Genomic DNA, 15761 nt, shown 5'->3' with positions numbered 1-15761 from the left:
CATCCAAAGTTTAGTGTTTTAGTATAAAATTATTTGCTTTTGGGGATACAGAGATTAAATACATAGCCTTTTCTTATGTAAATTAGTTGTAGTTATTGTATGGGTTCTAAGTTAACTTTCTATTGCTTATAAATATTGTGGTTGTCATTATGAAAGAGTTTGCTTATTTGAATAAAGCATAGTATTCCTTGGTCAAGCACTGTAAAGTTTCATTTTATGTGCTTAAATTCAAACTAGTCAAACCTGTGTATGAAATTGTTATTTTTTTAAATTTAAAAATTCCATGTATGCATCTCTAATGTTTAATTATCCCCTGAGGCCTTGGTAATTATCCCCTGAGGCCTTGGAGTAATATATATAGTTTCTTTTTTTAAATAAAATTTTTTTTCCTGTGTTCTCATTTTCTTTTCACAAAACTGTATTACTAAAGTTTTCATTTTAAAGAAAGATAATTTGACCTTTTTCCCCTTATTTGTTTACAAGAATAGTAAATGATAAAACTTGCTTTTGTGGGAGATGGGGATCTGGTTGTAATACTAGGTAATACTATGGGTAAGGCACTGGAACTTCAGAGATGAGATATGATGATACTAGAGCAATATTTTTGGTATGTAAGTTCATTGAGTTAGGACTCTGCCTTTTTCATTAAATACTAGATGAAATACTAGATGAATAAATGACTCATTAAATATCTCCACTTGGGCTTCAGGTGCGATACCTAGAAGAAGAAAGACCTTTTGCAATTGAGCAGGTTACTGGGATGCTGTTGGCTAAGCTTAAAGAGACTTCAGAAAATGCTTTGAAGAAACCAGTGGCTGACTGTGTGATTTCAGTAAGTTTTACCTCAGTACTGAACACTCTTGAATCATATTTTCCAGTATATTAATGTTATATGGAAATGTTTTTCTTCCCTTATCTAGTAAATAACCTCCAATTTTTTCATTCAGGAATGAGTTTCCCATAAAGTTAATTGTGATAATCAGCTAATCTTTAAAGAAAAAAACTAATGTATGTGATTAGTTGGTGATTGCTGTACCTGCCACTTACCCTTAAGAATCTTTCTAGGTGGCGCTTAAACATCCCAGCTTCAGGGAACCTTAACACTTACATCAAAGGTTGAAAATGCCCAGTTGGAAATTTGAGATTGTGTATATTCTGTATCCGGAAGAAAGATCCTTTTTTAAAAATGATAAATTAGATGTATTTAACATGTATACATAAATACATATGCATATGTATACAAGTTTTGACATATGCATATACCCGTGAAACATCATCACAGTCAGTATAATAAACATGTTTATCACCCCTCAAAAATCAACTTAAGCTTTTAAGGTAAAAATGGTTTGTATATAAGGTGAAAAACATGGTGCTTTGATATACATGATGAAAATGATCACTGTAGTCAAACAGTACATCTATCTCCTATAGTGACATTTTTTGTGTTTGTGTGGCAAGAGTACCTGAGATCTACTTTCTTAGCAAATTTCAGCATATAATACAGTATTATTAACTGTAACCATGCTATACATTAGATTTCTAAAAGTTATTCTACATAAATAAAATTTTATACACTTTGACCATTGACTTCTGATTTCCCCCACTCCCCTATCCCTGGTAACCACCATTTTATTCTATCCTATGAATTTGACTTCTTCAGATTCCACATATAGGTTAGATCATGCATTATTTTTCAGAAAGAAAAGATCTGTCTTTTAAGGATTCTTAACATTTAATCATTTACCCTGTCTTTTATCTCTTGAGATCCCGCTATATATTGACAACTAGGTTTTAAGTTACATGTTGTCACCTAAATGTGAATGTATTCTTAGTACTGTTAAACTTGGCTACAGAAGTTCAAGCCTCACATCATCAAAAGAATGGAATATTATGACTTTTCAGTGAATTTAGTAATTATGTCAGAAATTAGTATCAGAATATGGCATTGTGAATTTCTTGGCCATTATTAACTTTGTAATTAGTGCACTAAGCCTGTGTGAACTATACAAGGGGAATTTTTTTCTGTTTATGTAGTCATATCTCTCATGGCTAAAAAAGCACCTGGTACATAAGTTCTCAGTGAATATTAAGTGAACCATAGCTTATAATGTAAATTTTTATCAGAAGGATAGTACCAAAATCAGGATATACAGACTTGTCAAAATTCAAGTTCTTTTAGTGTTATCATCTATTAAATGAAATTTCTGAATTCAGAAAGCAGTTAACTTGAAATTGGAAGAGTCCCAAGTCATTTTGTACATGAATGTACTCAGTTTTTTATAAATCTCTAGACCAAAGGAAAGTGCTTCTTACTTTGATAATACTAAGTATATGTAGTCTTAATTATGTTTTAAATTATGAGTTTATTTTTAATAGAAACATAACTTAATGTTTTTTGGTGATTTATAAAGAAACACATGCTCATCGTAAGCCCCTGCACCTGCAATATAGTTTCCTCTCCCTTTGGAATATAACCATTGTAATCATTTGGGAGTGTATTCTTCTAGTAGTACATACACACACAAAAATGAAATCATGCTATACGTACACCCCCTTTTTTTTAATGTAATAAAGATACTATTCCATGACAGTTCAGATTGATCTGATTCTAACATCCACATCAAATTTCTTTATGTGGATATAACATATTTAACCAATCTCATTTTAACAGACTCTTGGGTTGTTAATGTTTCATTATTAAAATATAAACAAATATGTATTTTTATAGAATAGACCAACATGAGATGGATTTAGGTGAACATATTTTTGAAATTCTACAGTATTCCTCTATTTTACTAATTGCTTTAAATTTGTGTTCATACTTTAGGTCAAAACTTTTGATATAGCAGTTGACAACCTTAAAAAAAAAAAAAAAAAAAGGGCTTCCCTGGTCACTCAGATAGTAAAGACTCTGCCTGGAATGCGGGAGATCTGGGTTCGATCCCTGTGTTGGGAAGATCCCCTGCAGGCGGGCATGACAACCCACTCCAGTATTCTTGCCTGGAGAATCCCCATGGTCAGAGGAGTCTGGGAGGGAACAGTCCATGGGGTCACACAGAATTGGACACAACTGAGCGACTAAGCACAACCTAAAAAAAAAAAAAAAAAACACAGTATTTTTTCTCATTTATTTAATTAGAGCATCATTTATTACTTTACGTAAGTTTTGGTGTAATTATTTTCATTTTCAGTTGATGAAATGTTTAAGTAAAATGTATTCCAATGAACTAATACTCTTGATTATTGTTTTGCAATACCAGATTCCTAGCTTTTTCACTGATGCTGAGAGAAGATCTGTGATGGCTGCAGCCCAGGTTGCAGGTTTAAATTGTTTAAGGTTAATGAATGAAACTACTGCAGGTGAGCCATTTGCAATTTGAAAATCACTGTCATTAAAATATTATTATAGTTTTTTCCTAATTAGTACAAGGCATTTATTTTTAATAACTCTGTAATGTCCTGATATCTTATAAGCTTATCATTTTGGAGTACAGCATTTTGGCAGAGATTAAACATGTCTTCCACTGACTCTTGGGTCATTAACATTATAGGGTAGAAAAAATAAAACATTAACCAAATTGTGAAAAGCTATTTTACTTTGAAGCTAACTAAAATGTAGTATCAACATGACTTATTTATTGTTTTCCAAGCGATGGCTTTGCTAATCTCATTCTTTGTTCTTGCATAGTTGCTCTAGCATATGGAATTTATAAACAGGATCTTCCTCCATTAGATGAGAAACCAAGAAATGTAATATTTATTGATATGGGACATTCTGCCTATCAGGTCTCAGTTTGTGCTTTTAACAAAGGAAAACTTAAAGTAAGTAAATGATTTGCTGTATTTAATTTAATGGTTAAGAGCATATAAGACTAAATTGAGAACTGTAATGCATGGATTTAAACCCTGGTTCTGCCACTTAAAAACTGTGACTTTGAGCAGGTTATGTAACCTCCCCAAATCTCAGGCTCCTCACCTGAGGATATTATCAGTAAGTATCTCATAGAATTTTTGAGGATTAAATGAATTAAAGTTTATAAGATGCTTGGAATACCATATTGCGGTTATTACGTGTTAGCTATTTTTTACTAGTGTTGAGGTGTTTGTCACCTATCAGGGAGCATAAATTACATATTTATAAATGTACATAGGAAACATTTTCTAAAATGATTCCCATTGTCTTTAGAAGCCTTTCTATCCAAGAATCCTAATCAAAATTTTCTACAGTGTGGTTTTATTTATCTCTCTGTGCTTATCTTTTTATAGCCTTTGGTTTTATATTCATTTCTACATTAATTCTCTTACCCAGACTTACACACACTCTCTGTCCCTATTACACACATGTATAGAATTTGCTCAGAAGATTAAATGCTTTGGGTTACCCAGAACCTTTTAGAGCCTTTTGTGTTGAAGTGTATATTACTATATTAACATCCTTGTTATCATAAAATTAAAGGGAAATTACTCATAGTGAATATAGGAGTCTGTTCACTGATTCTCCATGTTAATCTGTGGGACGACAGCCCCTTCAGACTATGCTCACATCCTACTGTGATGTTTACCACTATTCCACCACCCATCCTTATGCAAAAGGCTGAAACACACCAATGTGGAACTCTACTTTCTGGCAATTACTATTATAACTAGATTTTTACCCTCTGCCACAGGGAGATAGACTAGATGTCTTGGTTCTATGGTTTCAAGAGCTATATCATTGAAGTGTGTGACTTTTCTGCTCCTTTTCTATTAGACTGCTTAGCTGAGGCCAGTTGTTCAACAAGCTTATTAAATTCTTGTCTCTCCTCTTCATTTTTTTTTAATTTTCTTTTTTGGTTCCTTACATGCTCTTTTGTTCCTTCTATATGTTTATAAAAATAGTCTGGCTTTTTTTCTTGATTTGTAAATTTGTAAAACATTTTTTTAAAACTTTTTTAAAAGCACTTTTTGTTTTGTATTGGAGTATAGCCAATTAACAATGTTGTGATAGTTTTGGGTGAACACTGAAGGGACTCACCCATACATAAACATTTATCATTTCTCCCTCAAACTCCCCTCCCATCCAGGCTACCACATAACAAACACTGAGCAGAGCTCCATGTTTGATCAATTAAAATATTTTATATTTAATCTTTGGATTGGCTCTCTTGGCTGTTTTGTCTTTGGTTACATACTTAGGACTCTTTCTTTGCTCTCTTAAGCTTGGTTTTTGGCCCATCTGTTCAGTGCTGTTGTAGAACCAAAGAATGTGAGATAATGAACTTTTAGTCATTGCAACTCAACTTTTCAGAATTAAAGTTACTCTCCCACATAGGTATATAGATCTATAAAGGAGATAATTCAGAATGGATAAATACGTTGGCTAAATATAATTAATATAAGTGATTCCAAAGTTGGCACACCTGTAATTTTTGAAAAATTCTTTGGTTTTAATTTTAAAAGGTTTTTTCAGGGAGGTTTAATTTTTGAAAGCATGTAATATTTCTGAAAATTCAGTTCTGGTTTTTCAATTAAACAGGTCTTGGCTACTACCTTTGATCCATATTTGGGTGGCAGGAACTTTGATGAGGTTTTAGTAGACTACTTCTGTGAAGAGTTCAAGACAAAATATAAGATAAATGTGAAAGAAAACTCTCGGGCCTTGTTGCGTTTATATCAGGAATGTGAAAAATTAAAGAAGCTAATGAGTGCAAATGCATCAGATCTTCCACTGAACATTGAGTGTTTCATGAATGACCTTGATGTTTCTAGTAAAATGAACAGGTACCATGTATGTTTTCAATTGAAAAGTGTTTCCTCATTTTATGTTTGGATTGTGTCTAATTTTTTTCATTCTGTTATTTCAGAAGATAGGCTCTATTTTTGTACCCCCAAATAATGACTTTTATTTCATTTTCCCACAGGGCTCAGTTTGAACAATTATGTGCTTCCCTCTTAGCCAGAGTTGAACCACCATTAAAAGCAGTAATGGAACAAGCAAGTAAGTGAAAGTTCCTGAACTAACCATCAAAACTGTACCATGGTGTTACTTTAATGGGGTAGAAATTTGTAAAAGCAATAAAAAAGTCATGTGTTTTTTTTTTTTAAGGTTAGTATTTCTTATTTTAGAGAAGGAGTTTATAACTCATTCTTTATTCATAAGACAAGGGCCACTAGACATCAGAGTTTATGAGAACTCATCCTGGCCCATACTGTTTACATCATAAAACTAATGCTAGTTATATTTGAAGGTATTTTTATAAGTAAGTTTTTAAAGATTGATCAGAAGTAGAAGTGAGAACATGACTGCTTTTTGTTAAGGTTTTTCATGACCAATTAAAAACTAGTTCCTATGGGGATTTGTGAGGTAGAAGTTAGAAAAAATGAAGGACTCTGAACAGTTTCTTTAAAGTCCATGAAGTGTTTGTCTGTTTTATGGTCACTTCATCATCTGGACCAAGTACAGTGCCTGATGTGTAGATAATAAATATCTATTAAATTTTGCTTTTTTCCAAATTTATTTTTATTTTCTTTTTGTTCTACCTTGTTTTGAGTAAATTTAAAAAATTCATTTTTTTAAAAAAGTACTTTCCAGAGTCTACTATTCACATTTTTTATAAAGACTGTCTTAATTTTTGAAACATTTTCTTTTCCAGACTTACAACGTGAAGACATAAGTAGTATAGAAATTGTAGGGGGAGCAACACGAATTCCTGCTGTGAAAGAGCAAATCACTAAATTCTTTCTTAAAGACATAAGTACCACATTAAATGCTGATGAAGCTGTTGCAAGAGGATGTGCATTACAGGTATGATTATTAGTCTTTATTTTGCCAGAAATATGGTGATAGGCCTCAAAGAACTTTTTAATTTATTATCTGGTCCAACCACTCAACAATTAGCTAAAGTGGTGTTGGAGAAAACTCTTGAGAGATCCTTGGACTGCAAGGAAATCTAACCAGTCCATTCTAAAGGAGATCAGTCCTGGGTGTTCATTGGAAGGACTGATGCTAAAGCTGAAACTCCAATACTTTGGCCACCTCCTGTGAAGAGTTGACTCATTGGAAAAGACTCTGATGCTGGGAGGGATTGGGGGCAGGAGGAGAAGGGGATGACAGAGGATGAGATGGCTGGATGGCATCACTGACTCGATGGACACGAGTTTGAGTGAACTCCGGGAGTTGGTGATGGACAAGGAGGCCTGGTGCGCTGCGATTCGTGAGGTCGCAAAGAGTCAGACACGACTGAGCGACTGAACTGAACTGAAATTAAAATTATTCCTGATAAATAAAGGTTATGTCTATCCAATTTGTTTTTAAGCTGTCATAGGACTCTATGCCATTAACTACACTGAAGACATTTATTTTATGAATTCTTGTGTTTATTCCTATTTAAAATTACTTTTTTGAGATTAAAAAATATTTTACATAAATTTTTGTAAAGTCACAGAAAGAGTGCGCTGACACTTTAAAATTTTACTAGTTATTACCAAAAACCCAGAAATTTTTTAAATGGAACAGTTTTATTATAACAACTTTGTTAAGCAGTCATGGTAACATGGGGTATGTTTGGCATTTTTCTATTTAAATATGGTATCCATCTTATTTTCAGTGTGCAATTCTCTCACCAGCATTTAAAGTGCGTGAATTTTCCATAACAGACATTGTTCCTTATTCAATCACATTAAGATGGAAGACCTCTTTTGAAGATGGAACTGGGTAAGTTACTTTTAAAGCCTTGGTTAGAGCTTATCAAAATAAGAAATTGAACCTACTTTTCTTTTTTTTGAACCTACTTTTCTAAATTAGAGGAATTTATACTCACTGGAAAAGACTCTGATGCTGGGAGGGATTGGGGGCAGGAGGAAAAGGGGACGACAGAGGATGAGATGGCTGGATGGCATCACTGATTCAATGAACGTGAGTCTGAGTGAACTCCAGGAGTTGGTGATGGACAGGGAGGCCTGGCGTGCTGTGATTCATGGGGTCGCAAAGAGTCGGACATGTCTGAGTGACTGAACTGAACTGAACTGATACTCCTTAAACTTGTCAAACACTTTATTATTTTAGAAACAAGGAGAATATAAAAACATGATATATCTGTAAACCATGAATGGCATATTTTTAGTTAATATGTTAATATAAAAGTAAAACATTCTCAGTTTCAAATATAAATCACAGTATAGAAATATAAAAACTTAAAAAAACCTCTATTTGCTATACTCCAACTCTCTTAGCCCATTTTATTGAGATAACTAATTATTTTAACAGCTGAGTATATATTCTCCTGGAGGAGGAAATGGTAACTCACTCTAGTGTCCTTGCTTGGAAAATTCCATGGATAGAGGAGCCTGGCAGGCTGCAGTCCATACGGTCACAAAGAGTTGGACATGACTGAGCACACACACATGTATCTATCAAGTCATTTTCTTTCAATATCCAAACAAAAACATGTACTTTTAAAATATTTACATGATCATGTGTATATATCCATAAAAATTGCTTTTTCAAATATATATCACCTTTCCATATCAACAGACAGTAACTTTTCAGACAATTGTAGGTGCCATAATTTAACCAGTATATTGTAAAGTTATGTTTTTCCTGTTGTAAGCAAGTGCTGTTAGGACTATCTTTGTACATATCTCCTTGTTTGGTTGTGTTTGATATATCTAAGGTAACTATGTAGGACTGAAATTGAGCCAGAGGGTTATGAACATTATTTTAACTAATATTGCCAAATTATTCACTAAAAAGAATATACCAAGCTATATTCCTAATAACATTGTATGAGATAATTATTTTAGCTCATTTTCTCCTGTATATTTAAATGTAACATTCTAATAGTAAAGACAATTAGCACTTTGTTATTTTCATTTCTGACTGTAATAAGCTAGTCTTTCTGTGCTTTGACATTAGCATTTCCTTTTCCATGAAGTGCCCAGCATTTAAATTGTTTACTTTCCTTCCAAAATAGAAATCTGTATTTGATACTATATTTGACTTTTTAGAAGTACAGTTTGTATAATAAAGTAAACCTGTATTTAGGTTTTGAAGTTGCTTTTAAGATTTTGTTCTGTGTTCTACACATTCCCTAGAACTTGAAATTTTTGTGCAAAATTTAAAAAATATGGATTATCAACCTAATTGGAAGGTTTTGCAGGACATATGTTAATGTCAACTTTGAGGCAAGAAATATTATTTTTTAAAGTTAATTTCAGTTAAGTGTAGTATAAGTGATCCAAAAAAATTTATAAGAAAATATATTGCAAGTTTAAATATATTCTAGTGACTACAATAAGAAAGTAGAAGGTATTGGTAGGATAGAGGTAAAGGTCCATAAAAGTGACATTTTCAAACCATACATAAGTAATAGGATGATGGTATGCTGCTGCTGCTGCTGAGTCGCTTCAGTCATGTCCGACTCTGTGCGACCACATAGACGGCAGCCCACCAGGCTCCCCCATCCCTGGGATTCTCCAGGCCAGAACACTGGAGTGGGTTGCCGTTTCCTTTTCCAATGCAGGAAAGTGAAAAGTGAAAGTGAAGTCGCTCAGTCGTGCCCGACTTGTAGCGACCCCATGGACTGCAGCCCACCAGGCTCCTCTGTCCATGGGATTTTCCAGGCAAGAGTACTGGAGTGGGGTGCCATTGCCTTCTCTGAATGGTGGTATACATAATAATAAAGAGTGAGTTTCTGGGTCACTATAAACAGTAGTTATAAGTCATTTCTGTTACACTGTTTAAAAAATAGGAATTGTTTTTGTAGCTTTTAAAGCTTCCTGTAAGAGAAAATACTATAAAGGGCATTGTTACATCAACTGAAAAACTTGGAATTTGGTTTATAGATTAAAGTTTTAAAAGTTTATAAAGTAGATAGCTGTACTGTGGTTATATTAGAGAATGTCCCTGTTAGGAAGAATACCTTTAAAAATTTTGGGGTAAAGAGCCATCATGTATGTAACACCCACAGCTTGTTCAGAAAAAAAAAGTACACATACAACTGTGTGTGTGTGTACTCAAAATGATGAAATAAATGGGTTAAAACAGTAACAAATTTAGGTAAAAGATATACAGGTGTTCCTTATCCTTGTTTTATTTTTGTACCTTTCTATGAGTTTGAAATTATTTCCAATTAAAAGTATTTTTAAGGGAGCTAGAATAAAAAGGGTTACATATGATAAGTGTTTTAGAAACTAATCGACAGAATTTGGTCCTCAGATGTGAACAACAACAACAAAAATCCCTATAAATTGGCCTTAAAATATACCTCCTCTCAGGTAATTTTTCCCATTTTAGTATGAGAGAATTATCTGTTACTATGACAGACATTCTAAAACTTTGAGCCATAAACTTGTCAAAATTCATTGTATGTTTATTTGTAGCAAAACCAATAATTCTTTTTCTTAACATTTGTGCAGAGGTATTTAAAATTGCTGCTTATGAATTAAAAATGAGATGGATTCTGTGATTAGGTTCATAGGAAGCTCTCTGTTTAACTGTTTTCCCGCTCCATTTTAGGGAATGCGAAGTATTCTGTAAGAACCATCCTGCCCCATTCTCAAAAGTCATTACTTTCCACAAGAAAGAACCATTTGAACTAGAAGCATTTTATACTAATTTACGTGAAGTGCCTTATCCGGATCCAAGAATTGGTAAGAAAACTCCCAGTTTTTTGTTTTGTTTTGTTTTCCATAAAATTTAGCCTCTTAACAGTATTTGAATCGAGGAAGCAAATTAACTTTTCAGCTAACCCAACACTGGATTTTTAAACAAAGATAGTCGTACTTTTTTCTAAACATGCACTTTTTGGTGCTTAGAGTTTTATTTCTGGATAACAGCAGGTTTGAATATTTTTAATTCATTTTTAACATCTATATTTAAAATGTTCTGTAATTGGCTTGAGAGGTTGGATGATGGTTATTTTTTAATGAAAAAGCTAATCAGTAAACTTGAATATGTAGTCAATGCTGTCAGACTGACTACATATTGTGACTTTAAACTCATGTTCAACACACTGGCAACAACTAGAATGAGTATTACTGGTTCGACCCACGGGCAACAGATAGAATGAGTATTACTGGATTAATACGAAAGTGAAACTAGGAGACTAATATCCATTTCAGCTGAGTTATCTTTTTAGAAGATACCAAAAAAAGTATGATTTGTATCATTTAAAAGAAAATAAAATTTTAAAATTTTCTATATGTGCTACTTTTATTGATTAAAATGAGGACAGTATTAATATTTCAAGTACATTATTTAAAACAGTAGAAGTAACTATTGAAAATGGTATTAGTTTTCTAGGGCTTCTATAACAAAGCACCACAAACTAGATATTTCAACAATAGAAATGTACTGTCTCACAGTTCTGGAGGCTGGAACATTCAAAATTAAGGTGGTGGTGGGATCGATTCCTTCTGAGGGCTGTGAGGGAAGGATCCATTCCAGGCATTTGTCTTTGGCTCATAGATGGCCATCATCATGCTCATGTGTCCTTCTCCTCTTGTGTGTATCCATCTCCAAATAAGGACACCAGGTCATTGAATTAGAGCCCACCAATAACTTCACTTTAACTTGATTACTTTGTAAAGACCCTGTCTCAAGATAAGGTCATTTCCTGAGGTTACTGGAGAGTAGGCCTTCAACATATGCACTGGGGCTAGAGGGAAGGTCACAATTCAACCTATAAAAATCTGCCTAGTATTCTCTCTTTACCATGGAAACATTATATATTTGAGATTTTTTTCTAAAAAATAAAATATCAGATTTCTTTTTCTCTTACTGAGATCTCCCCAGAGCAGGTATCAAACCCATGTCGTCTGCATTGGCAGGTAGATTCTTTAGCACTGAGCTACCAAAGAAGCCCTAAAACACCAGATTTCTTAAACTGAAAAAATTAGTGTAAACTAGGTAGTAGTGACTGTATAGCTTAGCAATTTTGCTATAGGCAAGTTCCAGGAAAAGGAAATTTAAATTGCTTTGTGAGTTACCAAGATGATAATGATTTGCACAGTTTATAACAAACAGGTAATATGTATTTGGTTTTAAATTTCAAAAATTTAATTTTGCTATTTTGGTCTTAGTATGGCAATATTGTAAAACCTAAAAGTGATATTGCCTTCAGTCAAGATTGTGCTTAAGATCCTTAACTCTCTTTCCTGTCACTGATGACTTGGGGCAGGTTGTTTAACCTTTTGAGTCTTTTTTTTTTTTTTATTTTTAGTTGAAGGACAATTGATTTACAACCTTTTGAGTTTTTATTTGTACCAGGTTTATTATATTAAAAAAAGGTGATTGGGGGAAATGCATGCCCCACAATAATTAATCAGAATATGATCATAATTTTAAGATGTTTTTTGCCAACATTTGAAAATGATCATAAAATTACTGAATGAATGAATTGAATGAGTTAATCTGAGGCCTATGTTCTGATCAAAGTTCTTTTTTCCTTAAGGGAACTTTACTATTCAGAATGTTTTCCCACAATCTGATGGTGATAGTTCCAAAGTTAAGGTTAAAGTTCGTATTAATATCCATGGAATCTTCAGTGTGGCTAGTGCATCTGTAATTGAGAAGCAAAATACAGAAGGAGATCACAGTGATATTCCTATGGAGACAGAAACTTCTTTTAAGAATGAAAGCAAAGATGATGTGGTATGTGGAAATACTATTTTTAAAAGGCTCCTCTAATAATATATACAGTGTCTTAATTATAACTCTTGTGTGTGTGTGTTCAGTCGCTCATTAGTGTCTGAACAGAAAAACGTGCTGTACATTCAGTAACATTACAATAGATTCTTGATAGTTTCTTTATGAAAGAGTTAATGTGACTCTAATGTTGTGTTGGCTTAGTATCAGTGAAAGAATCTTAAGAGAAAGTGATTGTATTCCATTACATAAAGTTTTCTTCTTTTTATATATAGTATTTGTAAGTTACTTTAAAGACTTTGGTTAGATTTTTTTCAAACCATAATTGGGTGTCTGCCCTCGATTTTTCATCTATTTGTGCATGTTAAGAGTGGATTTTAACATTTTAAATTTCAAGACAGTTTCTCCCATTTTTAAAAGTTGTCTTTTTGTCTGTTTTTACTAAAAATTACTGTAAAATCTTTTCTTTCAGAATGATCAGAATTCTACCACTACTTCATTTAAGAAGTGTGGCATTTTCTTTCATTTTTCTTCACATGTATTATTTTCCTGTTACATCCTTCCTTCCTTGAATTAAGGAGAAGGAAATACTGTCCCAATATGTTGGTAAGGATAGTCAATTTTCATGAATAAACATAAGAATAATAGGTTGAAAAGTTAATTTTCTTAATTATGGTTTACAACAACTGTGATAGACGTGTAAATTTAATCCATTAAGATTTAGTTTTACCAAAATTTAAAGCATTCTGTATTCTTTTTGGAGTAAGTTCTTTTACAGCTGTTTAACTTCTTCACCTCTTTTTCTAAAAAGTCTCTGTGTAATGTTTTAGACCTTGAGTTTTCTCTGTGTAATGTTAGTGAATCCCGGGCACTAAAAACAAGGAGATTGTGGCACCCATTTTCCACCTCTCGCATTTCTTATATGCTGCTTCTATTTGTATGTGGGCTTGAAATCCAGTTCGCCAGCCCTTTAGGATGACTTCTGAATGTGTACTTAAAAAACTCACTTGTGTATAAAATGCATGAATTTATAGCATCTGCTTTGGGCACTCAGAGATTGATTTGCTTACAAGAGTGTTTTTGGCTTACTAGAGAATATTTCCAGGTACTTGGTGTTCCATATAAAGTATTTCTTCCAGTTGAGTGAGATGTTCCTGAGCGTATCTTCTGTAATTTATATAATCAAGGGACAAAAAAAAGGTTACTGACATTATGGGTCATATAGTTAGCATTGTCGGAGAGCACATTCACATATATCATCTCCTTTTAAATCTCTACCTTAGCCGATATAACCCATGTTGAATAAATTGTAGTTTATTTCCTTATTCTTATTTTCTGTGTAGAAAACATCCTGTGTACTGTCTTGCTTAGTGGTTCTCTCTAGGACTTTTTTCTTTAATTCTATATCCAGAAGTTTAAAAGCTTAAGGTTTGAATACTATCATTAAGCAGTCTCTCCCTTCCCCCTCCAAAAATTCGAGTAGAGTGAGTAAATTCGAAGTAGACCCTGGAAGCTAATTATTTAAGCTTTAGAGGAGAACATAAGACAGTAAGATCGTTTTTACTGTTCCTCGTTGCTGACATTGCTGGCAGATGAAACCTAGGTATGTATAAGTGAGCAGCAGTAGTTGTTTTTGTTTTTTTTCTTTGCATGCAAGTTAGTTTATGAGAGATTATGTTATGGGCCTCATTTTTTTCATTAAAAATTAAGATATCTTCAATTTTCCTAAAAAACTGTAGCATAGATTGCCAGCTTTTCTTCAGTACAGTAAAAAGATGTCTCAGAAAGTGAACACTTTTCTTCTAGGTATTTATAACTATGTGGACATATTAGGGGAGAAGGCAATGGCACCCCGCTCCGGTACTCTTGCCTGGAAAATCCCATTGATGGAGGACCCTGGTAGGCTGCAGTCCATGGGGTCGCTGAGTCAGACGTGACTGAGCGACTTCATTTTCACTTTTCACTTTCCTGCATTGGAGAAGGAAATGGCAGCCCACTCCGGTGTTCTTGCCTGGAGAATCCCAGGGACGGGGGAGCCTGATGGGCTGCTGTCTGTGGGGTCGCACAGAGTCGGACACGACTGAAGCGACTTAGCAGCAGCAGTAGCAGGACATATTAGGAAGGTATCACAACTTAGGCTTCATTACACAGTGAAGGATCAAAGAGACTATCATACCGTAATTTAACTGATCCTCAACTGTTCACCATTTAGGTTATCTTTTTATCTATTTTTTAATTCAAAATGTCTGATTAACTTATATGTACCAGGTACTGTCCTAGGCACTGAAGATATATTGGGAAGCAGGATAAAGAAGGTCTGTCCCTTACATTCTAATGGAAAAGCACAGGCAAGAAGCAACAGGATATCATATAAATATAAAGGAAATTAATAGTAGGAGATGTAATTAAGTAATGAGGACAGCAGGAGGAAAGAGGAAAGCTAGCGCGAGAAAAGGCAGAGTAAGGAGCAAGGTGCAGGTAGGCGTCCAGACAAAGGGAATAACAAGTACAAAGGCCCTGAGGGAAGGATACCTTTTTTGTTACAAAGGTAGCTGATAATAAGATATAGAAAAGGGGAGAGTAACAAGAAAAAGAGATTGAGAAAGTAGATCACAGGACAGATTAGATAATAATTCTGGATTTTAAGTGCTTTTTATTTATTTGTCAAATAACTAAAAGTACCTAAATTTTGTGTTTAAATACAGCAGTGAATAGAAAAACAGTCTCAACCCTCATGAAGCTTAAAATCAGAGAAGCCAAGTCTAGAGGCACTTTTATTAACTTTCCCACTAGGCATAATATTCCTATGAATCTTCTTAAAAGTATTTTAAAAGATTACCAAATTACTCTCAGATCAACTGTTAAGATGTACAAGTTTCTCCTTATTAATATACCTGAAATTGGGATGGATCGTGCAAATGACATTATACATTCACTGTTGCCTGTGGCAATAATCATGAAAAGTTCTCATCATCTGTACATGTATGAACTTGATTATTACTCCTCATGGCATGAGTTGGCAGTTGCGACCCCTTGACATTAAATTGTATAAGGACCATTCAAGAAAGGAATATTAGTCTTGGTTGTTGTCTGAAAATAATTTACTGATTCCTTCTGGTAAAATACAGAAAAAAAA

At 33.6% G+C, this 15761-nt stretch overlaps 1 protein-coding gene across 3 annotated transcripts in view; it reads left to right on the top strand.

Moving 5' to 3' along the window:
* The window catches only part of HSPA4L (heat shock protein family A (Hsp70) member 4 like), a 59241-nt gene that overhangs the window by 19401 nt on the left and 24079 nt on the right, over positions 1-15761 (top strand). For all 3 annotated transcript variants that reach the window (XM_086346789.1, XM_086346788.1, XM_086346787.1), the window contains 9 exons: positions 710-832; positions 3261-3360; positions 3689-3822; positions 5516-5760; positions 5901-5977; positions 6633-6784; positions 7587-7693; positions 10496-10629; positions 12432-12631. In XM_086346789.1, the coding sequence (XP_086202915.1) occupies positions 710-832; positions 3261-3360; positions 3689-3822; positions 5516-5760; positions 5901-5977; positions 6633-6784; positions 7587-7693; positions 10496-10629; positions 12432-12631 (1272 nt within the window). The remainder of the gene's footprint in view (positions 1-709; positions 833-3260; positions 3361-3688; positions 3823-5515; positions 5761-5900; positions 5978-6632; positions 6785-7586; positions 7694-10495; positions 10630-12431; positions 12632-15761) is intronic.

The sequence above is a fragment of the Bos grunniens genome, chromosome 17 (assembly GCF_055505025.1).
Source record: "Bos grunniens cultivar Pamir isolate PY7600 chromosome 17, Bosgru_T2T1.0, whole genome shotgun sequence".
Lineage (NCBI taxonomy): Eukaryota > Metazoa > Chordata > Mammalia > Artiodactyla > Bovidae > Bos > Bos grunniens.
Note: the sequence above shows the minus strand (reverse complement) of the source record. Positions and strands in the feature narration are given on the sequence as shown.